Below are 25,382 nucleotides of genomic sequence, written 5' to 3' on the forward strand. Positions count from 1 at the left end.
AAATCTACAACGGCTAAATGTTGCCACGCAGGCGCGATGTCCGTGACTCAAGCGGTCGGACCCCTCGAGGCCCTAGAGTGAGTTTGACATACAAATACAGGTACCCAAAGAATCCATGGACCTATTCAGAACAGCCATCCACTCGACCGTGGGCAACGGAAACACAACTCTCTTCTGGGAGGACAGATGGGTTCAGGGCCACAGGATGGAGGAGTTAGCGCCTAGCCTCTATGGCCATGTGAGGCAAGCCACGCGAGCCACTAGAATGGTTTCCCAAAGAATGATGAATGGCGTTTGGGCCATGGAAATTGGACCAGAGCTCTTGTCGGGGATATACCCCGCAGTATGACCCGGCCGGAAGTATGACCCGACCGGACTTGGCGCTTCACCGATGACCCGCCGGAGGACTGGCGACTCACGGGTCTGGCGGCTCACTGGTCAGACGACTCACGGATGACCCCGACAGCGGGTCACATAGAAGACTAGGCCCAAGGCCCAGTAGGCCGGCTCATATTAGGGTGGGCCGGCTTAAGACAGAAGGCATGAGGAATATTTCCTTTACGGGGAAGCAAAACCCGTACTTGTATCCGACTTGGAATAGAGAATAAGTTAGTTCTAATCCTAATAGGACTCTACATGTAAGCCGCCCCTCTAACTTATATAAGGAGGGGCAGGGCTCCCCAAGAGGGGCAAGCAGCAAGAAACAATATCTAGGGCTAGACACAAAGGGGGAGCCGGCTTATGCGGCGACTCCCTCATGAGCATAATGAGACCTAGCCTCAAACAGCATGTAGGGCTATTACCGGATGATGTTTCCCGGGGCCCGAAGCTGTCTAAATCTTCGTCTTGTGTGTTGCGTCTCTCGATTCCGCCCAACCCCTCTCAAGCTACCACATAGATGCGTTGGCCTCACGACTAAGTCCTCACACTAGGACATCTGCCGTGACAATTCCACCACAGCTCTCATCACAAATGCTTTAGGAATACCTGCTACTGTGGGAGCGGATGGAGACAATACAACTCGACCAAGACAAAGATGACTCGGTGCACTGGGCATGTGAGGCAAATGGAACTTTCTCAACGCAATCAACATACAACACAAGGTTTTGGGGCCGTAAGATCGCACCGGCGGCAAAGTTCACTTGGAAGTCAAGGGCGCCGCTGAGATGCAGGTTCTTTGCATGGCTTGCCCTGCGAAACAGATGTTGGACCTCAGACAGACTAGCACGACGTGGACTAGACCACCAAGAAGCCTTCCTGCTCCGCGACCAAGTGGAGGAAAGCATTCACCACATCCTCGTCCAATGTGTCCTTGTGAGGGACGTATGGACCCGAGCCTGCATGTCATTGAACAAACAAGAATTGATCCCAACACGGGCTACAAGGCTTATAGAATGGTGTGCACAATTAAGGGTGGAACCGACGGAGAAGGGAAAGATGTCCGTGCCCTAATCCTACTAGTGATGTGGGAGCTATGGAAGCATCGCAACGCGGTCGTGTTCGATGGATCAACACCATCGATGGGAAGTGTACTCCGTAGAATTGAGGTCGGAGAGTAGATCATGGAAGTCAAAGGGCATTACCAAGGCGGACATGGAGAGCTTTCTTGAAGCTCTAAGAGTGGGTAGTGACGCGAGAAGTTAGCATCATGTAATTTGGAACGCGTGGAGTTGGTTGTATATATATATATGTAAACCCAACGTGGAGGGGTTCTTTCCCCCTCCCTCTCCTTTGATATAATGTATGCACACTCGTGCGTATTCGAGAAAATAAATTGGGTGAATGGTGCAGGCCGCAAATGCTAAACAGGCAAACACTTTTTTTTGAGTCATGAGCGTTTTTAATATGTTTTCTTTAATATCAGTACAGACACAAGCGCTCATATACACGCGCATACACTCACCCCTATGAACGCACACACGCACACCCTACCCTTATGAGCACATCCGACGAAAACGTCTCCTCCCACTGAATGCGCATCGCCGGAAATCCTGAAATAAATTCAGAAATAAATGCGAGCACCAGGATTTGAACCCTGGTGAAATGAGGATACCACAGTCCTTCTAACCACCGAGCGCACGCCGCAAATATTAAGCCCAACACGCCCTACCGTGAGCTAAAGGTTGCTAAAGAAAGCTGCGAGAGCTATATCCGGTTCAAAGCGAGATTGAAGGAATTCTCGCCTGAAGGTTCCCTCGAGGAGCTCCTACCTGTAGCTACTGTGCCGGCCTATATTTTCTGGATTTCTTTTCATTCGTTGGATTTCAATTGTGTTCGTTGTGGTTGTTTACTGAGTTGGTTTCCTGGTATTTTTTGTTTTTTCGTTTCTTTGTGTTTCTTTATACATTTTTTTCAACGTTTTCTTCATTTCTTTCACAGTTCTTATCGGTTTTCTTTGTTTTTTCATGGTTTTCATATTTTATTTGTTTTAGTTTACTTTTTGGCGGTTTTCTCTGTTTTTACTCAGTTTTCACTGGTTTTTTCTTCCTTTCATTAGTTCTTTTTGTTTCTTTATCGGTTTTATTGTTTCTTTCTTTCCTTTTCGTTAATTGGGTTTTCTCGGTTGTACAGATTCATGACTAAAATTTTCTATATACATGTTTCACATTTTGAAATACATGACTAACATTTTTTGAGTTACATGTACATTTTGTACATTGTATATTTTTTTTTGAAAATTTCCATGTGTATGTTTTTTAAATGTGTGAATAGTTTTAAATGGCACAAACATCTTTTGAAAGCTATCAACATTTTTCAACTTATGCTAACAAAACATTTACACTGTGTTCATATTCTCTGGATTCGGATTTTTTACCTAAATTAAGTTTTGGAATATATTAATTTAAAATATATTAGAAAAAGTAGACAAAAAAATAAAAGAATGAAGAAACGTAAAAAACAGGAACTAACCTGAAAGGTTTTTTTATAACATATACATAGTACAATTAGTACAAACACACGTGGAGACTGCTAGACAAATTGGACGAAGACATATGTCCCAAAAATTATGCAGCAAGGATCCCAAGAAAATAAAATTTACAAAAGGTTTCCAAGAGATCTCTGCACACATCGAAACCCACAGCGGCCTCCACATTCCAGTGTCACCAAATCGCTCACTAGAAGAGAAACATAGCCTCCAACATCTCAAGATCCAGAGCAGCATCATCGCCAAAATGGCTTTCAAAATCGATGAACAGACTCGCTGCATGCAGCAAGGCACTTGTCGATGTGGCATTGTCGGTTGGGGAATATCCCATGCTGGCCTAGACCGGGATCCATCGATTCCCACCGATGAAGTCGGGGAAGAACGTTGGAACCGCCGTCGTTGGACCACAAAACCCGTTTCTGGATCATCATGTTGTCCTGACCAATTGCACCACTGCGAGAGACGGAAGCGACTAACAAGACAATGAACAATAGATCTCACCGTCTGAAAATAACCGGCAAAGGCTACTGGCTTCTCGATGTCGTCATAAAGATCGTCGTCATGGAGAGGAATAAGGCGAAGCAGATTTATTCGACGCAGCCCCGTTGTCCTCGCTCCAGCGCCACCAAAAGAAACATAGAACCTATCTACAGAACACCATGGAAGAGGAACGGGATCCTCCCCCTCCATCTGCCGCCGGAGCAGCGGACAGAGGGGGCGGAGGCCGTGGCTTCACCGGCGTTCTGCAAGGAAACCGTCGTCGCGCAGAGCCCTTTTCTCTCTCGGGCGGTTGGGAGGAACCGTTAAGTACTCACCTGAAAGTTGGGCCTGCACATTACTTCGCGGCTGCGAGGGCGCTCCTTCAGCGAGACCCTTCTTCGGTCTCGGTACAAGCGAGGCGTAGGCGCTCCGGACCCCCTCTCAATCGTTGTTCGCTCCATCCCGTACCACCGCCGGAGTCGCCGAGATGACCGGCCTCCATGACGAGCGCGCCACCAGCGAACCCCGGAGATCCAAGCGGTCCAGGCCGGAGGCGAAGGCGGCGGAGCCTCCGGCACGCCGGGCCAGGCGCGCCGAGGGCCACGTTCCTCTGCGCAAGCGCGAGTCTCCGAGGTTTGCGCGACCACCCCGCCCCCTGGACTCGGACGCGGAGGGTGCGGTCGCGTCGCCTCCTCCTCCTCCTCCTCCAGCACGCCGCGCCGAGACCCCGGCTCCTCCGCCCAAGCGTCGAGCTGCGAGGGTTGCGCGACCATCTTCGCACCATAGGGATTCGGAGGATGTGACCATGGCTCCTCCTCCCGCGCGCCGCGTGAAGGCCCCGGCTCCTCCGCCCAAGACTGAGTGGCATCGCATCTCGTACAGACTCCGCAACCGCGTCGTCCAGGATACCAGCAACCTCAAGCCCGCCCCCAGTCGTTACGACAACCGGTATCTCATTCTCTCCACACCCTCTCCCTACTGTGCTGCATGCTTGGATTGATTGAATTTGTTTGATGGATGGATATACTCAACTGAATCCATTCCATTCTCCGTGATTTTGCTATCCTATTATACTGTATATGCTCACCACATGACCCAAGCTTCAGACCCTTCCCTTGAACTTTGTTGAATAGACCAACATTAGCATTTAGTAGTAGTAAACTAGTAATTGGTATTGATTGGATTGATATAGTTTCAACTATGTAATCAAGAACTAGAAATATGATCTGTATATATGCTGGTGATAGATTCTGTCTTTTATCTATCTATCTATCTATCTATCTGTATGTATGCATTCTTGAACAGTTGTTTTTGTTGTTTCTGCATACCCTGCAACAATTCCACATTTGTGGGAGTAAAATCTGCTTGGTGCCTAGGATATTTATTAAGCAACATTCAATCCTGTAATACCTTCCTTTATCTCTGATCTGTTATCTCGCCATCAAGTCCCTGCATTACCATACTTTTCTTATCATGTCTTCATCCTTGAGGGTCATTGGTTAATGGTTATGAGTATGACACAGTTTAATGTGCTCCTTGCCTGCTATTTATTTTTCCATCAACAAGGTATAGTATCTAGGTCCAAAACTGTCTGTCGTTGCAAGTTATCACCTGCCACTCAGTTCTCCATTGAGAAGTATGAGTTGTAACCTCTCACTAGTGATAGCATCGAGTTCCAAAATCGTTTGCCGATGTAAGTTATCGCCTTTTCACTTTCTGTTTGTTATAATAAAGGTTTAGTTCTTCTGTTTTATTTGATAATACCATTCAGTGTTAACTCGTAAGTACATACTCCCTCCATCCCAACATTCATGTCTTAGATTTGTCTAAATACGAATGTATCTATTTAGAGCATCTCCAACAGCCGCGCCAAACTAGCGCCGCGCCGCAAAAGTGGGCGTTTTAGCGCGCGCGCAACCGGTATAGCTGCTCCAGCGGGCGCGCAAAAACTGTGCGCGCGCCATATGCAGTTCAGCGTGCTGGCCGAAACGCAATCGCGCGCCGCTTATTTGCTGCGCCCGCTCCTGGGCGCTGGACTCTCGTGCGCTTGCTCTCCCACTTCCACCCCCATCCGGCCGCGCCGCCGCCGCCGCCCGCGCCCCCCGGCGACCGTTCCGGCGCTTCCCCCGCCTATCCCTGGGCCGCCGCGCTTCCGCCCTGTTGGGGAACGTAGCAGAAATTCAAAATTTTCCTACGTGTCACCAAGATCTATCTATGGAGAGACCAGCAACGAGTAGAAAGAGAGTGCATCTACATACCCTTGTAGATCGCTAAGCGGAAGCGTTCAAGTGAACAGGGTTGATGGAGTCGTACTCGTCGTGATTCAAATCACCGATGATCCTAGTGCCGAACGGACGGCACCTCCGCGTTCAACACACGTACAGCCCGGTGACGTCTCCCACGCCTTGATCCAGCAAGGAGAGAGGGAGAGGTTGAGGAAGACTCCATCCAACAGCAGCACAACGGCGTGGTGGTGGTGGAGGAGCGTGGCAATCCAGCAGGGCTTCGCCAAGCACCATGGGAGAGGAGGAGTAGGGAGAGAGGTAGGGCTGTGCCAGAACTTCGTGTATAGCTCCCATGCGCCTCCCCACTATATATAGGGGTGGAGGGGCTGGTTTCTTGCCCTCCAAGTCCATTGGGGCGTTGGCCAAGGTGGGAGGAAAGAAATCTCATTATTTCCTTCCCCACCGATTGTTATCCCCCCTTTTTAGGGATCTTGATCTTATCCCTTCGGGATATGATCTTATTCCTTCTAAGGGGGGATCTTGGTGCGCCTTGACCAGGGGTGTGGGGCCTTGCCCCCACTACCCACGTCCATGTGGGTCCCCCCATGCAGGTGGGCCCCACTCCGGAACCTTCTAGAACCTTCCCAGTACAATACCGAAAAATCCCGAACATTTTCCGGTGGCCAAAATAGGACTTCCCATATATAAATCTTTACCTCCGGACCATTCCGGAACTCCTCGTGACGTCCGGGATCTCATCCGGGACTCTGAACAACATTCGGTAACCACATACAAACTTCCTTTATAACCCTAGCGTCATCGAACCTTAAGTGTGTAGACCCTACGGGTTCGGGAGACATGTAGACATGACCGAGACGTTCTCCGGTCAATAACCAACAGCGGGATCTGGATACCCGTGATGGCTCCCACATGTTCCACGATGATCTCATCAGATGAACCACGATGTCAAGGACTTAATCAATCCCGTATTCAATTCCCTTTGTCTATCGGTATGTTACTTGCCCGAGATTCGATCGTCGGTATCCAATACCTTGTTCAATCTCGTTACCGGCAAGTCACTTTACTCGTTCCGTAACACATCATCCCGTGATCAACTCCTTGGTCACATTGCGCATATGATGATGTCCTACCGAGTGGGCCCAGAGATACCTCTCCGTTTACACGGAGTGACAAATCCCAGTCTCGATCCGCATAAAACAATAGATACTTTCGGAGATACCTGTAGTGCACCTTTATAGTCACCCAGTTACGTTGTGACGTTTGATACACCCAAAGCACTCCTACGGTATCCAGGAGTTACACGCTCTCATGGTCGAAGGAAGAGATACTTGACATTGGCAAAGCTCTAGCAAATGAACTACACGATCTTTTGTGCTAGTCTTAGGATTGGGTCTTGTCCATCACATCATTCTCCTAATGATGTGATCCCGTTATCAACGACATCCAATGTCCATAGCCAGGAAACCATGACTATCTGTTGATCACAACGAGCTAGTCAACTAGAGGCTCACTAGGGACATATTGTGGTCTATGTATTCACACGTGTATTACGATTTCCGGATAATACAGTTATAGCATGAATAAAAGACAATTATCATGAACAAGGAAATATAATAATAATACTTTTATTATTGCCTCTAGGGCATATTTCCAACACGCCCCCCTCCTAGTCCCGCTGGCCCTCACGCGCGCCCGTCGTTCGAGGAACAGCGCCCGAGCGCTCGCTGCCGCACCCGCGCCCGCAAGGTGTTCGGCAAAACGCCTACAAGGTATGTATTGCTCAAACTTCATGAATTTGGTGCATGTTTTTAATTGTAGTTTTTATAGTATAGTATTGAACATTGTAGATGAGTTCGTCGTATGATTCTTCCGAAGAAGAATTTGATATGGAAGAGGAGGAGGATCTTGCAATGATCCTAGCTATGCATATCAATAAAAAACCGAAGCACGGTGGTTCGGTTATGGGTTGGGAGAAAATTTGGAGAGATAGGATTAATGCTCATAACTGATTGATGATGAACTATTTCGTGGAGAATTCCACATACCCAGAGTCGTATTTTCGTCGCCGATTTAGGATGAGCACCGACTTGTTCAGGCGCATTGCAGAAAAACTAGCGAGCCATGACCGGTTTTTCAGCAAAGGAGGAATGCCGCCGGAGATCTCGGGCATAGCACCTTTCTGAAGGTGACAGCCGCTTTGCGTATGTTGGCATACGGTATCCCGGCTGATCTAGTTGATGATCACTTGGCTATGGGTGAGAGTCAAGCCATCATGTGTGTCAAGCGCTTTGCAGTGGGAATTGTGCAAGTGTTTGGCGAGGAGTATTTAAGATCTCCTAATGTTGAAGACGTCGCAAGGCTATTGGCGATGAACAAAGCTCGTGGCTTTCCTGGCATGATTGGCTCAATAGATTACATGCATTGGAGTTGGAAGAATTGTCCAAAGACATGGCATGGGCAATTCCACGGCCAAAAAAAGGGATCCACTATAATACTTAAAGCGGTGGCCGATCAGGAAACTTGGATTTGGCATGCATTCTTTGGAATGCCTAGATTTTTGAATGACATCAATGTTGTCAACCGGTTACCACTGATGAATAAGATTGCAAGTGGTGAGTTGCCACCGGTGCAGTTTGTAGCAAATGGCCGTACGTACAACTATGGCTATTATCTAGCGGATGGCATCTATCCAAAGTGGCAAACCTTCGTGAAGTCGTTGAAAAAGCCGGAAGGTAAGAAAAATCTTGATTTCCACAATGCTCAGGCGGTGGCTAGAAAAGATGTGGAGAGAGCATTTGGGATTTTGCAAGCCCAATTTGCTATTGTGATAGGACCAGCTAGATTTTGGGATCAAAAAATGCTTTGGTACATCATGCACGCTTGTGTGATCATGCACAACATGATCATTGAGAATGAACGTGGCCAAGATTTAGACTACTCACAGTATGAGCTCTTAGGACATCCCGTGCGAGTGCGACGGAGGGCTGAAAGGGTAGCCCGTTTTGTTGCCTCCTATCAGGACATTCAGCGTCCCGCAACACACAATGAACTTCAGAAGGATCTGATTGAAGAGTGGTGAGCAAGGAATGGACGACAAAGAGGATGATTTCTGCATTCGATATTGTATTGTTCATGAACTATTTGTTGTGTCTATTGCAGTATTTGTTGTACTGAACGATAAACTATTTGTTTGGGTTGTAATGATAACGAAATTGAACTATTTATTATTGATTTATTTTGTTTGTTTGAATATTTTTGCTTTTATTTGAAATGTATATGTGGTTTGTGCGTGCCGTGCGCGCTGTATTTTTGTGCACTGCTGGAGCGGCGCGCGCACACTGCATTATAGCGCGGCTGCTGGAGCCAGCGCTGGCGGCCGCGCTAAACCAGCCGAAGCGCGCGCGCCATACTAGTTTTTAGCGCGCGGCACGAAGCGCGGCTGTTGGAGATGCTCTTACATTTTAGTGTTAGATACGCAAGAATTTTGGGACGAAGGGAGTACTAGTTATACGGAAAACACACAAGCAAGGTATGTGTATGATGTTGACACTTCTGCTCTTTCAGGATAGAAATTAAACATGATCTAACATGGCAAACTCCGACGTGTGCACGCGTGGCTTTGGAACACTACAACAACATGAATCAGGTTTGCTCTATTGTACTCAAGTGTATAAATATTGCATGGTGCTACGTACTTAGGGGCAGAGTAGTCATTCGACATTTAGTTCATCAGATTGGGACAACTTTTCAGCTTTCTTTACTTTGTCAGTGTGCCGTATTCCGCCGGTGGAAATAAGTCAAACTGGAACAAATAATCTTGCAAGTGGTTTAGAATGTAACTAAGCTCGAGACATGGTGGTCTAGAATGCTTTTGCACTGTGTATGCTGTGCCTGCGACAAGTTGGCATATGCTGCCCCCTCCCCCTCCCGTGTCGCTCCGACGAGCGACGGGGGGGGGGGGGGGGGGGGGACCCTAGCCGCCTCCCCTCAGCCCCCCTCCTCCTCCTCTCCCCTCCTCGCCGCCACCAGGCAGCGCCGGCAGGCAAAGCCCGCGGGTGTCGGCCGCGGCGGGGCCCCTTCATCCTTTTGCCCTGCGGCGGCTGGCGCAGGCCGGCGGCGGCGGGTGTTACGTCGTGCTGGCGAGGGGCATGGCGGCGCAACGGCGAGCTTTGGCGGCAGGGTCGCGAGCACGTGGCGGCGGCGTGGTGGGCTTCGCGGGCGTGCGCGCGTCTTGGGCTGGGGCGGCGGCTGGGTCTGGCTCGGCCAGATCCGCGGCTCAGCGGCCTTTTTGACGGCGCGGGCCATCTCGTTGGCGGGTCGCGGTGCATCTGCTGCGGCTCGCGCGGCTGCCGGTGGCCGATGTGCAAGGCCCGGCGTGGCACCTCCTGTGGTCGTCTCTAGGACGGATCTGACCGTCTCACGTCCTTGTCGTCAGCCGAGTGTTCGACGTGCTCCTCGCTGATCTGATCTGGAGGCCGTGGTGGGGCGTTGTAGGGGGCAACGTGAGGAGGCTGGCTGGAGGGATGGGTGGTCTGCCCACCCGTCACCGGCGCGGGTGTGTGCCGGTCGAGGTCTCGCACCGCTTCGCCCCCTCCTCTTCTCCCTGGCCTGGTTGCCTCCGGCTCCATCTGTCGAGGCGTGGCAGCTCCAATGATGGTGGGGGTCTGCTGGTGGTGGTGATTCGTTCCTTTGGGCGGTCGTTGGGGGTGTCGGGTGGCAGGGCGACAGCTCTGCGGTGGGAGCTGCGGTGTTCGTGAGCAGAGCTCGCAGCTCGGGTGCGGACTGGTGACCTTGGTCGCGTGGGCGGCGGGGTGGCTCGCGCTCGGCGACCCGTGGTGATCGGAGATGAGAGGTATACCGGGGTGAAATCCTTGTCTGACCACGGTCAGACCGACGGTGGCGGCGTCCAAGGGCGTCGTCCCCTTCCTGTAGGCTCCGTCGCGGTCTCTCCTGATTCTCCGTGTTGCTCCGGATGAAAATCTTGATCTTTGGATCGGGTGGTGTCGGTGCTCCGGTGTCGTACCCTTCCTGAAGGCACTACCTTGGAGCTCGCAGTTCGTCGGCGGTCAACTATGTTCTTCACGGTGGCTTGTTCTCGGTGGAGGGCTCCGTCATCTTCGTAGTGATGCTTGTTGTACATCCGTTGTCCGCTTCGAGTTGGCTTAGCTGATCTCCGGCATCTTTGTATCTTGCTCTGTGTGTGTTTGGGTGATGTGTTGTATGGTTCGGTTGTATGAGGGTCATTGCTTTATATATAAAGCGGGGCGAAAGCCTTTTGTCAGTATGCTGTGCCTGCATCTTTTGCATGAGGCTCAATTGGTCTGGTTTGGCCCTATGTACATGAAAGTGTTGTTATAGAACAGCCTGCAAGTTCTCTAGACCCTGGTATCACAAGGTTATCTTGTAGTCTTCTTGTCTTGATGTTCTGTAAATGTTCCCCAGCAATGTCCCAGACCGTGATCATACTCTTGAATTGCTTCCAAAGTGCGGTGAAGATTATGGAACCAGTGTGCAATGTGTTTTGCCTCTTGACCTGCCCAAGTTCTCCTTTTTTTTATTATCCTTTCCCAGTTTGTTTTTCATGATAAGATTAACTTCTTTCTCAGTTAGATGGCACTTCATTATTGAACCCTTGGACTGCCCTCTTATGCTTGTGATTTTGTGAATTCCACGGGCTAAATCTTGCAGTTCATAATGCAGTACCAAGTGCCTAGCTAATCATTAATTCATATATGCACCCTTGGACTGCTCTCTTACGTTTGTGAATTTGTTAGGAGGACGAGCATGAGATGGTTAAAGCAGTGAGCAGTCATGTCTTTGTCTTCAATGGTATCTGGTTCCATGCAAATTTCCTTGCTAAGCGAAAAGGAGCCACCACCTGCGTTGATCTCGTCCCCAAGTACTTCTTTGCTGAGTTGGACATCGTGGGGACGAAAAAACTATCTTGTGTTTCATGTGTTAAGCTTGACCCAGGTATGTTCAATAACCCAAGTTTCACTCTATTTGTTCACACAAATTTATCTTGATGAATTCAGCGAGTATGTGGTGTTTTTTTAATAAATGATTTTACACCCGCAGGTGATCCCAAAAACATTGGTGGTTGTAGCCTGTGCTATGAGAATATCATACATCCTGCTGGCGGTGGATACCACGGTGCCCAACCTCGATCTGTTCGACATGCTCCTGGTGGCCTACAGATTTCATTCAAGTTCTGAATGTTGTAAGTGGTAGAATCGTCCATCACCATGCTAATATAATATAGGCGGAAGAAGAAGAAAACCATGTTTAAATATGAGCGTCAAACCGTTCCGGTAGAATCATGCATCATTTTGGTTGTAACAAAGGTTAAAACTCCACTTTGATGTATGTCTGATGTTATTAATCTGTTTCATGTAGTGTAAGAAGGTGTTTGTTACAGTTTGCTTGAATATATACACCTTGTCGCCGCCAGTGGCAACGATCTAGTGCTGTTGTTGCTGGCAGCAACTTTGGTTACGAGGTTTAGTTTATGCATGGCGAAAAGGCGCCTTGGAATGATCTTAACAGAACATTTAGAAAGAAAAAAAAGGGAAAAGATTCTATTGAGACAGTTACAAATTTGATTGAGTTTCCCCTACTTGAAAGTTTGAATTCTGTTATTTCTACTATAGCAAACGATAATTCGAATTGGTAGACTACCCTCGAATTATTTTCATAAACTGGAGAGTCTTGACCATAGTATGAACAACTGGAGACCCTCATTACGGACAAAATGGCCGAACTAAGGGTTGAATCTCCTCGGATATAACTTATTATTTAAAACCGATGATCCAATAGTCCTCGAGACTCAGGTCGGGCTGAAAGACCGGCCCAAGGATCGGCATCCTCCTCCTTGACTTAAATTAGATCTGAACTTCCATCGAAGCCAAACCCTATTCAGCGTCTTTAGCTCCAATTATAGTAGTTTTTGGCAAATTGGGGCACACACACCCCCTCCACCTAGGGCTCGGCCCATTTAACTTTTTTTCTCGTTCAAAACATTTGTCTCACGCGCCAGGTTCCTGTTTGACCGATCCAAGTAGGGTTTCTTTTCTTACCTTTTTTTCTGGAGTGGTTTTCCTTTGTTTTTTTCAAGGTTTGTATGGTTATGTTTTTCATTTTCTTTTTCATTGTTCTTCTAAATTCCTGAATTTTCTTAAATGTGGGAAAAATTATAAAAAAATAATAGAACATTTTCTCAAATCCATGATCTTTTTGCAAATTCGCGAACATTTTTTCAAATTTGTGAACTTTTTCAAATCCATGAGCGTTTTCAAATATACTAACTTTTTTCTAAACCCATGAACCTATTTTGAACTTGAGTTCATGAACTTTTTTCAAATTCACAAACTTTGTTTGAACTCGTGAACATTTTTGAGTTTGCAAACTTTTGTTCAAATTGTACGAACTTCTTTTGAACTCATGAATGTTCTTCTGTTAATAAACTTTTTTCAAATACATGAATAGTTTCGAATCCCCAGACATTTATTGAACTCATGAACTTTTTTGAGTGCGCGAACTTTTTCTAATCCCAGAAACTTGTTTTGGACTCGTGAAACTTTTCGAGTTCGCAAACTTTTCTCAAATCCCATGAAGTTTTATTTGAAGTCTTGAATGCTTTCGATTACACAAACTTTTTTTAAAGCCCACAAACTTTTTTCTAACTCATGAATCTTTTTGAGTTTGTGAACTTTTTTCAAATTCCCGCGAACCTTTTTGAAATCCAGAAAAAAAATGTGAACCTTTTTCTAATTCACGTACTCTTTTAAATCTGCGAACATTTTTTTAAATCAGTAAACTTGTTTTCAAAAGCATTCACTTTTTCTTTTTCTTTTTAAAATACAGCTGGAATGCAGCAGCAAAATCTAGGGAAAAGGTGTACGTATTTTTATAGGTACAAAAAAGTTTACGTACGTGAGAGTTAGAGCGGCAATTTCACGAAAAATGTATGTGAGAGTGAGAGCGGCAATTTCAGATAAAAAAAAGAAAAGACGTGTGAGAGCTGAGGGAATGAGTTGGGCGACCGAGCGCCTCAGAAAGCACTATTGGGCCACGGCCAGTCTAGCCCGTGTGAGCGCCGGCATGCGTTTTCGTCTCCTGAAGCACTGAGGAGGGGTCGGGTGTCTCTTCATAGAACCACGACGTTCAGCTAGCAGGACCTGCATGGGCCATCACCATCGTGCTTCATTTTGAGTTGTTGCACATTAAACGACACAGTGTATGGGTATGGCATGTCAATGCCTGCAGCCCATCATACTGAGAAATTTCTTCATTCATTTCCACACCATAGTACAACAGATTACAAATCAATTTTGGACGGGCAGTTACATGACAAACACATTCATAACAAAATCCAGAATAATGCTACAAGCAAACATATGTGAACCTCGCACTAGTAGAAAATGGGGCATTTGTCCCGGTTCGTAAGGGCCTTTAGTCCCGGTTCATGAACCGGGACTAATGGGTCGTTACTAATATCTCCTCCCTTTAGTCCCGGTTCAAACACGAACCGGAACAGATGGTCCTCCACGTGGCCGGTGCACCAAGCCCAGGCAGGGGGGCCTACCAACCGGGACCAAAAGGCATCCACGTGTCAGCATTCCAGTGGCTGGGGTTTTTGTTTTTTTTGAAGGGGGGGTTGGGGGTTTTGGGGGGTTAATTTAGGTGTTTCATATATTATGTTAGCTAGCTAATTAATAGAGAGAAGTGTCCTCTCTTATGTCCGTGCTTGGTCGACGCTACGTACTATATACATAGAGAGGCCCTCGACATGCTAGCTAGTAAGAAAATGAAGGGAACCATTGAGTACAGAAGTTCGTCATGCATACCGAGAGAAGTGATCGATCGACCTCTCCTTCTTCGAGAGATTGGTCGAACAACAAGTTTTCGTATCATGTATCCAACGCTACTGGCTACATACATGTACAATATGTAAGATCTCTTAATTACAATCCCCTAGCAATTGAAATCAACTTCCACATGGTATTCTCTGGCTTTATTGATGACGTGGTCAAGAAAGAATCCCGCCAATTCCTCTTGAATTGCTTTCATGCGATCTGGTTCTAGGAGTTCATTCCGCATCTGCCACGTCTAATTTGAAGAAGGGGGTTAATACATACATATATATGAATGAAACTCAACAGAAATGATGGTGTAATAAAATAAAATTGTGAATATTATTGTTTACGCACTTCAAATTGTCTTTCAGAGTAGCCCCGCTTGTTTTGCAAAGTCGCATTGTGAATGAACTCGCACACATAGTATCCACAGAAATCATTCCCTTGTTCCTGCCACAAGCACTTTACGAGAAATAGAGGTCAATCAAACTGATAATGAAGCATTATAAATGGCATTGATGAATATAGCTATAGAATCAACGGGAGATGCGCGCAACTAGCTAGCCAGTAGTACTTATTTTTGGGTACGTATATCGCAGCTCCTTCGGTAGTCCCGGAGCTTCTGCGGTGAACTATTCCAAACCCTGCAAGACAAAGAAAATAATCATTATTACTTGAGATATCAGGAAATGAACAAAAAGTTACCGATATGGTGCGATAATGATCGATTGAACTTACTTGCTGAGCAATTCAGTCATGTCCGCATAGGTTTCGGGATCTTTTCGTCTTGAGTCTAAGACGGTTACTAGTCCCCGCTCAAGCTTAATCTCCAGAAGAACATAGTGGTACCTGTGCACGCATGCATAACTCATCAATTACATTACTATAACCTCGCTCGAGTAATAAGGGAAACTGAATATGCACACGACAGTAACACTCACTTGCCGTTGTAAGGAAAGAGTATGGTATCTTTGTTTTGATTTTTGATCAACGATTGTAGCAAGTTGTCCTCGGCCTCTTTGGAGTGTTTTTTAACCAGAAATTCATCTATGATATTTGTGTTAATGAACCCAATATCATAAATTTCTTGTTTTTTGCACTCGACGATCTTCAATCTGCATAATATATTGAGGATAATTAATTATAAATACATGCAATGAAAGAGCCGAGCTATATATAGAGACTTAATGACAGAAATAGTACTTACATGCAGTAGCAAAAGACCGTTAATTTATCGAGGGCCTTTTGATTGAAGAACGCGAAGAACTCATCAAATGGAACACACAACAGATCACTTGAAACGAGGTCTTGCTCCTCTTTAATGTTCAGATACAAACTATTCGTCCCCTCAGACTCTCTGCAGGTTTTCCTGTACCAATTATGGAATCTTCGCATCATCGTTGTTAGAGATTTTTCATCTTTGACGAGAGGCTTCCCGTACTCGTATCTGTGTTCGTCCACCTCCACGAAACAGGAAGTTGATCGTCAGGCAGGTAATCTTGTAGATTGCCATAACCGGTCACCATCCCCGGAGCATTAGCGACGATGTTACCGCTAGACACATTGAGCGGGGGGCACGATTGGTTTGCTTGTTCGCCGAGCTGGTCCATTTTTTCGCAGCTGCTCGTTCTCTTGACCTTAGATGTCTGACAGTACTTCCCGACCGCTCCGCTTGGAGATATGTCTGTTCAGTAATGCGCTCATAGTTGGTTCTCGGCGGAGACTTTGCCGGTTTCCTCTGGGCATCGAGAGTGCGCTTTGCTTTCACTGGATCTACCTTCTCATCCGAAGGTGGTTGTCTCTTTGCTTTCACCCCTTCAAAGAACTCCTTCACGTGGGTCCGCACGATCGTATCGTTTTCCTCCTTGGTCCTCTCGTACGGTAACTTCTCTAGAGGCTTGAGAGGTGGACCGTATCTGTATTACCTCCCGCCTCTGGTGTGCTGCTAGACGCCGGAGCAGACGGAGCGGCTATGGCGTCTGTCTTCTTTTGTGCTTGCTTACGAGGCGGAGGAGAAGGACTACGACGCGCCGGAGCAGCCGGGGCGGCGGCAGGTCTCTTCCGCCCTTGCTGGCGAGGCGGAGAAGGAGGAGGCTGCTAGCTGATCGGGAGCGCTGGCGCAGGCGGAGAAGGAGGCGGAGTGCCGCCACGCGCCGGAGAAGGAGGCGGAGTGCCGCCACGCGTGCCCTGATCGTCACTCACCGGAGGAGGAGGCAGTGGAGGAGGCGGAGTGCCCTGACTCGCCGGAGGAGAAGGAGGAGGCGGAGGCGTCCAGTTCGGAAGGTTGATGAGCTCCTTCCACCATAGGCATGGAGTCTTCAGAGCAGAACCCAGCCTAGTCTCCCCTTCACCGGTAGGGTGGTCAAGCAGGAGTTCCTCAAATCCCTCCGTTATTTCATCCACCATCACCCTAGCATATCCTTCTGGAATCGGCCGGCAGTGATAAGTTGCGCCGGGTCCAGTAGGATAAACAGAGCCAACAGCCGCCTTGACCTTAAAATTCATCCATCGCGTCATAATGTGGCAATTTTGATACTCCGTGATAGCATCCACGGGATAGCTAGCAGGATCCGTCAAGACATGCTTCGGCTGAAGCAGCTCGGTGGAAGCCACGCTGCTTTTCCGCTGAGATGGCGGGGTAGCTTCGGCGGAAGCTTCGGCAGGTCGTTTGCTGCGATCTGCTGCTTCTCGTTCCTCTTCTCGTTCCTCTAGCCCCATTACCCTTTCGTGCAGCTCCTGCAGTTGGCCCTGCTCCAGTTTCTTCCTCCTCTCGTGGGTTTTGTAATCCCCTGCGTCCGGAAAACCAACCTTCCACGGAATGGAGCCTGGCGTGCCTCATGTCCGTCCAGGGTGCTCAGGATTCCCGAGGGCCATTGTGAGCTCGTCCTCCCCCTGTCTGGAACGAACGTCCCTTGCTGCGCTGCATTGATATATTGTCGAAGGTTCTTGACTAGTATTTGTAGTTGCTCGTCCGTCCAACGGCACTTCCCTGATACAGGGTCCAAGGTTCCGCCAGCCCCGAAGAACCAAGTCCGGCAACGGTCTGGCCAGTACATTGTCTCTGGTTCGATCCCTTTTTCAAGCAGATCATTCTCAGCCTTGGACCACTTAGGCCGGGCTTTGAGGTAGCCACCTGACCCCGTGCGATGGTGAAGCTTCTTCTTCGCAGCATTTTTCTTGTTTGTCGCCGACATCTTCTTACTCTTTTCCGATGTCTTGTGGGCCACAAATGCGGGCCAGTGATCTTTGATCTTCTCATATTTGCCGATGAATTCTGGTGTCTATTTTTTGTCGACAAACTTGTTCAGCTCTTTCCTCCACCTCCTGAATAGGGTTGCCATCTTCTTAAGAGCACAAGACTTGATTAATTACTCTTTAACTGGCTTCTCCGGATCCTCCTCTGGCGATAGGGTGAAATTTGCCTTCAGCTGAGTCCAAAGATCTTCTTTCTGCATATCATTGACATAAGACACCTTAGGGTCTTCCTCCTTAGGCTTATACCATTGCTGGATGCTGATCGGGATCTTGTCCCTAACAAGAACCCCGCACTAAGAAGAAAATGCGTTCTTTGTCCGGATGGGTTCAATCGGTTCGCCGTCGGGCGCGATTTCTCTGATCTCAAACCTTTCATCCGAGCTCAACTTTTTCTTTGGGCCTCGTCTCCTTACCGAAGTTGTGCTCGATCCGAAGGGCTAGAAATTAAAAGGAAGAAAGACGAGAGTAATTAATATGTGTACATATACCAAAACAATGGATGCATCAATTAACTAGTCAGCACGGGCTTAACTAATATATATATATACTTGGCCGGACTCGGTTCGGTCACCGGAGCAGTCAGCACGGTCTCCTTCTTGTACCTCCATTGTGTCACCGGAGCCATCATGAACATAGCCCTCTTCTTGTACCGGCATTAATGGGCCGAAGCCATCATGAACATAGCCCTCTTCTTCACCCAGTCCTTCCTGACCATCGGTGCCATTGAGAAATGACGCAACTTCATCACTTCCTTGTGCGATTATGTCCCCCAACATCGCTTATGTTGCTTCGCCTCAGGAGTGCTCCATAGTTTCTGCAAATATTTACAACATGTCAATTATTATTCAAACATGGTACAGATGGATATATATATATATTAGTGGCAAACATAGAACTAGCTAGCTAATCACAATAAATAATCATGTGAGTGGCCTCGACGCTGCTTCTCTAGGGTTTGGGGTCGCCTCGACACAACGCTTCAAGGGTTTGGGGTGGCCTCGACGACAACGCTCTTTTAACTTGGTAAATTTGGGTGGCCTCGAGAGAGTTAATTTGTCGGGTAGGGGCGCGGCGGGAGGGGGTAGGAGACCAACATCGTTTTCTCTCTAGGGTTTGGGTGTCCTCGAGAGTTTTGGTCGAGCGAGAGGGCCGAGGGGGGTGCTGCCGTTGTATAAGTTATCACGGTCGAGAGGGGGTATATATATCGATCGCCCCTCATGTCGAAGTTATCTCGAGGGGGTTATATCGACAACGACGCGACATACATATACATGGAAAAATAATGTTATCGGGGAGGGGGTATCGGTATTTATTTCTTCTCTTTTTCTTCTTTTTTCCTCTTCTTATTTATTTCTTCTCTTCTTCCTCTCCTCTTCTTCTCCTTTCTTCCTCTTCTTATTTTCCCTTTTCCTCTCATTCTTTTTCTTCTTCTTCTTCCTTCTTCCTTCTTCCTTTTTTCTTCCTTTTCCTTATTTTACTTTCTCCTCTACACTAACCTAAAATGCACTAACCTAAAATCGATATCTACTAACAACCTAAATAAAAAATTAATACATATATGAAAAAACATACATAAACAAAAAAAATGCTATGAACATTATATTCAAACATACATATATAGCCACATCCATTCATCATATATATAGCTAGCACATACATATATACATTATATATATGAACAGAATGCAATGAACAAAAAAAATACACTTATGAAAAAATGCTATGGAAATTGCTATGGAGGAAAATGCAGGGCAGGGGCGGCGGGGCGGCGCGCGGCGGCCGCGCAGGACAGGGGCGGCGCGCGGCGGCCGCGCAGGGCAGGGTCGACGGCGTGCCGACCGCGCAGGACAGGGGCGGCGCGCGGCGGCCGGGCAGGGCAGGGGCGGCGGCACGCCAGCCGCGCGGGACAGGGGCGGCGCGCGGCGGCCGCGCGGGACAGGGGCGGCGCGCGGCGGCCGCGCAAGACAGGGGCGGCGCGCGCCGGCCGCACAGGGGCAGCAACACGGTGGCCGCGCAGGGGCGCGGGACGGGAGGAGCGCGGGAGCAGGCTATGCTCACAGGGGGCAGCAGTGACGGCGAAGGCGAGCAGCCTGATGACATCGGTGGCGGCAGCGACGACAAGGTGGAGCAGGGGCGTCGGGCGGCGACGGCGACGAGGAGGAGCAGGGGCGTCGGGGGAGAAGTGGGCGATTTGGCCGGAAACTGCTAAGTGCTGCTTATATAGCAAAGCCTTTGGTCCCGGTTGGTTCCACCAACCGGGACCAATGCCCCCTTTAGTCCCGGTTGATGCCACCAACCGGGACCAAAAGCCTCTTTTTCAGCAGCCCAAAGGGCAGGAAGTGGCGGCCTTTGGTCCCGGTTGGTGGCACCAGCCGGGACTAAAGGGTGGGCATTGGTCCCGGTTGGTGCCACCAACCGGGACCAAAGGCCCCTGTGCTGCCCACATCGGGGCCAAAGTTTAGTCCCACCTCGCTAGTTGAGAGGGGCGTGCAGTGGTTTATAAGCCCCACTGTCGCACCCCTCTCGATCTCCTCTCCATCGTAGGCTTGCGGGCCTATTTGCTACTGCTTTGCCTGATGGGCCTTCTGGACCTACTGCGGGCCTGAATCCTGGTCCATGGTAGGGTTTCTAGTCGTATTTAGGCCGTGGCCCAGTAGGAGGCATTTTTTTTTGTTTTCTTTACTTATTGTTGCTATTTTTATTTTTTTTCCAGTTTTTTTGTTTTATTTTCTGCATTATTTATTTTCTTTTGTTTTTTGCTTTATTTTTTAATTCTTTTTTGCTTTTAGTTTTAGGAAAATTATAAACTTTCTGTTAGTGCCATTAGTTTTCAAATTTGAAAACACTTTTTCTGTTTTTTTGTTTTCTTTCTTGCTTTATTTATTTTATTTTGTTTCTACTTACAACAAAATACTTATTGTTGCTATTTTTAATTATTACGAGGGCCAAACCATAAGACATTAAAGCATTTCAAATGAACTCTGGAAAAGTTGAAAGTTGGCATGGTATCATAAATTCACCCACATAGCATGTGCATGTACAAAACGGACAATGGTATCATACTCGTCTGTTACAAAGTTGGCATGGTATCATCATAATAGTTCCGAGAGAAAGTCTTCACTTTTTCTTCGCTTGTGTCATTTGCTTATTGCGCCGTAACCATGGATAATCTTCATCGTTTATCAGGATGCTGGGGTCAGCCTTGACTTTGAAGGGAGGAATTTCATGAAACTTTTCATAATCTTCAGACATGTCTGTCTTGTCCTCCACTCCCACGATGTCCCTTTTTCCTGAAAGAACTATGTGGCGCTTTGGCTCATCGTATGATGTATTCGCTTCCTTATCTTTTCTCTTTCTCGGTCTGGTAGACATGTCCTTCACATAGATAACCTGTGCCACATCTTTGGCTAGGATGAACTGTTCGTCAGTGTACCCAAGATTTTCCAGATCCACTGTTGTCATTCCATACTGTGGGTCTACCTGTACCCCGCCTCCTGACAGATTGACCCATTTGCACTTAAACAAAGGGACCTTAAAATCATGTCCGTAGTCAAGTTCCCATATATCCACTATGTAACCATAATATGTGTCCTTTCCCCTCTCGGTTGTTGCATCAAAGCGGGCACCGCTGTTTTGGTTGGTGCTCTTTTGATCTTGGTCAATTGTGTAAAATGTATTCCCATTTATCTCGTATCTTTTCCAAATCGTAACAGTCGAAGATGGTCCCCTGGACAACAAGTACAGCTCATCACAAACAGTGTTGTCACCTCTGAGACGTGCTTCCAACCAACTGCTGAAAGTCCTGATGTGTTCACATGTAATCCAGTCGTCGCACTGCTCCGGGTGTTTGGAGCGCAGACTGTTCTTGTGTTCATCGACATATGGGGTCACCAAGGTAGAGTTCTGTAGAACTGTGTGGTGTGCTTGAGACCAAGAATATCCGTCCCTGCATATTATTGAGTCCCTTTCAAGCGTGCCTTTTCCAGTCAGTCTCCCCTCATACCGCGATTTAGGGAGACCTATCTTCTTAAGGCCAGGAATGAAGTCAACACAAAACCCGATAACATCCTCTGTTTGATGGCCCATGGAGATGCTTCCTTCTGGCCTAGCGTGGTTACGGACATATTTCTTTAGGACTCCCAGGAACCTCTCAAAGGGGTACATATTGTGTAGAAACACGGGGCCCAGAATAACAATCTCGTCGACTAGATGAACTAGGACGTGCGTCATGATATTGAAGAAAGATGGTGGGAACACCAGCTCGAAACTGACAAGACATTGCACCACATCACTCCTTAGCCTTGGTATGATTTCTGGATCGGTCACCTTCTCAGAGATTGCATTGAGGAATGCACATAGCTTCACAATGGTTAATCAGACTTTTTCCGGTAGAAGCCCCCTCAATGCAACCGGAAACAGTTGCGTCATAATCAAGTGGCAGTCATGAGACTTTAGGTTCTGGAACTTTTTCTCTGCCATATTTATTATTCCCTTTATATTCGACGAGAAGCCAGTCGTGACCTTCATACTAAGCAAGCATTCAAAGAAGATTTCCTTCTCTTCTTTGGTAAGAGAATAGCTAGCAGGACCTTCATACTGCTTTGGAGGCATGCCGTCTTTTTCGTGCAAACGTTGCAGGTCCTCCCGTGCCTCAGCTATATCTTTTGTCTTCCCATACACGCCCAAGAAGCCTAGCAGGTTCATGCAAAGGTTCTTCGTCACGTGCATCACGTCGATCGAAGAGCGGACCTCTAGGTCTTTCCAGTAGGGTAGGTCCCAAAATATAGATTTTTTCTTCCACATGGGTGCGTGTCCCCCAGCGTCACTCGGAACAGCTAGTCCACCGGGACCCTTTCCAAAGATTACGTGTAAATCATTGACCATAGCAAGTACGTGATCACCGGTACGCATGGCGGGCTTCTTCCGGTGATCTGCCTCGCCTTTGAAATGCTTGCCTTTCTTTCGACATTGATGGTTGGTCGGAAGAAACCGACGATGGCCTAGGTACTCATTCTTCCTGCAGCTTCCCAGGCATATACTATCGATGTCAAGTAAACAGTGCATGCATGCGTGGTATCCCTTGTTTGTCTGTCCTGAAAGGTTACTGAGAGCGGGCCAATCGTTGATGGTCACGAACAACAACTCCTTTAGGTCAAATTCCTCCTGTTTGCGCTCATCCCACGTACGTACACCGTTTCCATTCCACAGCTGTAAAAATTCTTCAACTAATGGCCTTAGGTACACATCAATGTCGTTGCCGGGTTGCTTAGGGCCTTGGATGAGAACTGGCATCATAATGAACTTCCGCTTCATGCACATCCAAGGAGGAAGGTTATACATACATAGAGTCACAGGCCAGGTGCTGTGATTGCTGCTCTGCTCCCAGAAAGGATTAACGCCATTCGCGCTTAAAGCAAACCATACGTTCCTTGGGTCACTTGCAAACTCATCCCAGTACTTTCTCTCGATTTTTCTCCACTGCGACCTGTCAGCGGGTGCTCTCAACTTCCCGTCTTTCTTACGGTCCTCACTGTGCCATCGCATCAACTTGGCATGCTCTCCATTTCTGAACAGATGTTTCAACCGTGGTATTATAGGAGCATACCACATCACCTTCGCAGGAACCCTCTTCCTGGGGGGCTCACCGTCAACATCTCCAGGGTCATCTTGTCTGATCTTATACCGTAATGCACCGCATATCGGGCATACGTTCAGATCCTTGTACGCACCGCGGTAGAGGATGCAGTCATTAGGGCATGCATGTATCTTCTGCACCTCCAATCCTAGAGGGCATATGACCTTCTTTGTTGCGTATGTACTGTCGGGCAATTCGTTATCCTTTGGAAGCTTCTTCTTCAATATTTTCAGTAGCTTCTCAAATCCTTTGTCAGGCACAACATTCTCTGCCTTCCACTACAGCAATTCCAGTACGGTACCGAGCTTTGTGTTGCCATCTTTGCAATTGGGGTACAACCCTTTTTTGTGGTCCTCTAACATGCGATCGAACTTCAGCTTCTCCTTTTGACTTTCGCATTGCGTCCTTGCATTGACAATGACCCGGCGGAGATCATCATCATCGGGAACATCGTCTGGTTCCTCTTGATCTTCAGCAGCTTCGCCCGTTGCAGCATCATCGTGCACATTGTCTGGTTCCTCTTGATGTTCAGTAGCATCACCGTATTCAGGGGGCACATAGTTGTCATCGTACTCTTCTTCTTCACCGTCTTCCATCATAACCCCTATTTCTCCGTGCCTCGTCCAAACATTATAGTGTGGCATGAAACCCTTGTAAAGCAGGTGGGTGTGAAGGATTTTCCGGTCAGAGTAAGACTTCGTATTCCCACATATAGGGCATGGACAACACATAAAACCATTCTGCTTGTTTGCCTCAGCCACTTCGAGAAAATCATGCACGCCCTTAATGTACTCGGAGGTGTGTCTTGAACCGTACATCCATTGCCGGTTCATCTGCGTGCATTACAGAACATCATGAATAGATAATTAAGTGACCAAATTAATAGAAGTTCATCATCACGTTAAAACCAAAGTACATACATAGTTCTCATCTAACAACATAAAGCTCTGCAGAGCATCTAAATTAATTGAACCATACATTGAAACTATGTAAAACATTTCAATGCGAAAACAAATGCGATAATCGCAACCAATGTAACAACTGATCTAACGGCATAATGATACCAAGTCTCGGTATGAATGGCATATTTTCTAATCTTTCTAATCTTCAAGCGCATTGCATCCATCTTGATCTTGTGATCATCGACGACATCCGCAACATGCAACTCCAATATCATCTTCTCCTGCTCAATTTTTCTTATTTTTTCCTTCAACAAATTGTTTTCTGCTTCAACTAAATTTAACCTCTTGACAATAGGGTCGTTGGAATTTTCGGTTCAACAACCTCCTAGATAAATAAAATCTATGTCACGTTGGTCGGCATAATTGTCATAAACAATAAATGAACCAATAGTTATGAAAAGATAATATATACCACATCCGAATCATAGACAGGACGAGGGCCGACGGGGGCTGGTACCAAAACCATCGCACTATATAAGATGCAATAATAAAAGTAAGAAAATTATACAAGTATCTATATAAACATACAAGTAAGAATTTTTTCTTTCTTTCAGAAAGAAGATAAGAACAAGAGGCTCACCACGGTGGTGCCGACGACGAGATCGGCGCGGGCGATCGACGGCGGTGAAGACGGGGACGGGACGTGACGGACCGCTAAACCTAGACAAATATTGAGGAAAATGGAGCTTGGAGGTCGAGCTTGGAGAGGAGAAAGCTTAAGTAGTGTGGCTCGGGCATTCCATCGAATACCTCGTGTGCATAGGAGGTGAGCTAGAGCACCACAAAGCTCTCTCCTCGCCGGCCACGAAAAACAGAGCAGTGGGAGTGCTCTGCTCGCGGGCAAGGGGTATATATAGGCAATTAATTGGTCTCGCTTCGTGGCTTGAACCGGGACTAAAGGGAAGCCTTTGGTCCCGGTTCAGGCCACCAACCGAGACCAATGGTGGTGGGCCAGGAGCGAGTCACATTGGTCCCGATTCGTCCCACCAACCGGGACCAAAAGGTCCAGGCGAACCAGGATCA

The 25,382-nt window shown here is 47.5% G+C and overlaps 1 protein-coding gene across 1 annotated transcript; it reads left to right on the forward strand.

Moving 5' to 3' along the window:
• The first annotated feature begins 3,054 nt into the window (after window positions 1–3,054).
• Window positions 3,055–12,044, forward strand: LOC123134952 (helicase swr-1-like). Its single transcript, XM_044554098.1, has 4 exons — window positions 3,055–4,354; window positions 9,217–9,298; window positions 11,427–11,625; window positions 11,731–12,044. The coding sequence occupies exons 1-4, from the start codon at window positions 3,894–3,896 to the stop codon at window positions 11,865–11,867; spliced, it is 879 nt and encodes a 292-aa protein (XP_044410033.1). The 5' UTR covers window positions 3,055–3,893; the 3' UTR covers window positions 11,868–12,044.
• Window positions 12,045–25,382: the final 13,338 nt, after the last annotated feature.

The sequence above is a fragment of the Triticum aestivum genome, chromosome 6B, assembly GCF_018294505.1.
Source record: "Triticum aestivum cultivar Chinese Spring chromosome 6B, IWGSC CS RefSeq v2.1, whole genome shotgun sequence".
In the NCBI taxonomy this organism is placed as follows: domain Eukaryota; kingdom Viridiplantae; phylum Streptophyta; class Magnoliopsida; order Poales; family Poaceae; genus Triticum; species Triticum aestivum.

What these genes read in the sequence shown, in the direction of transcription:
- LOC123134952 (XM_044554098.1), top strand. Translation starts at nt 3,894, where the DNA reads ATGACCGGCCTCCATGACGAGCGCGCCACCAGCGAACCCCGGAGATCC. An exon ending in ACTACAACAACATGAATCAG is followed by an intron (nt 9,299 to 11,426) that starts GTTTGCTCTATT and finishes TGAATTTGTTAG; the next exon opens with GAGGACGAGCATGAGATGGT. An exon ending in ATGTGTTAAGCTTGACCCAG is followed by an intron (nt 11,626 to 11,730) that starts GTATGTTCAATA and finishes TTACACCCGCAG; the next exon opens with GTGATCCCAAAAACATTGGT.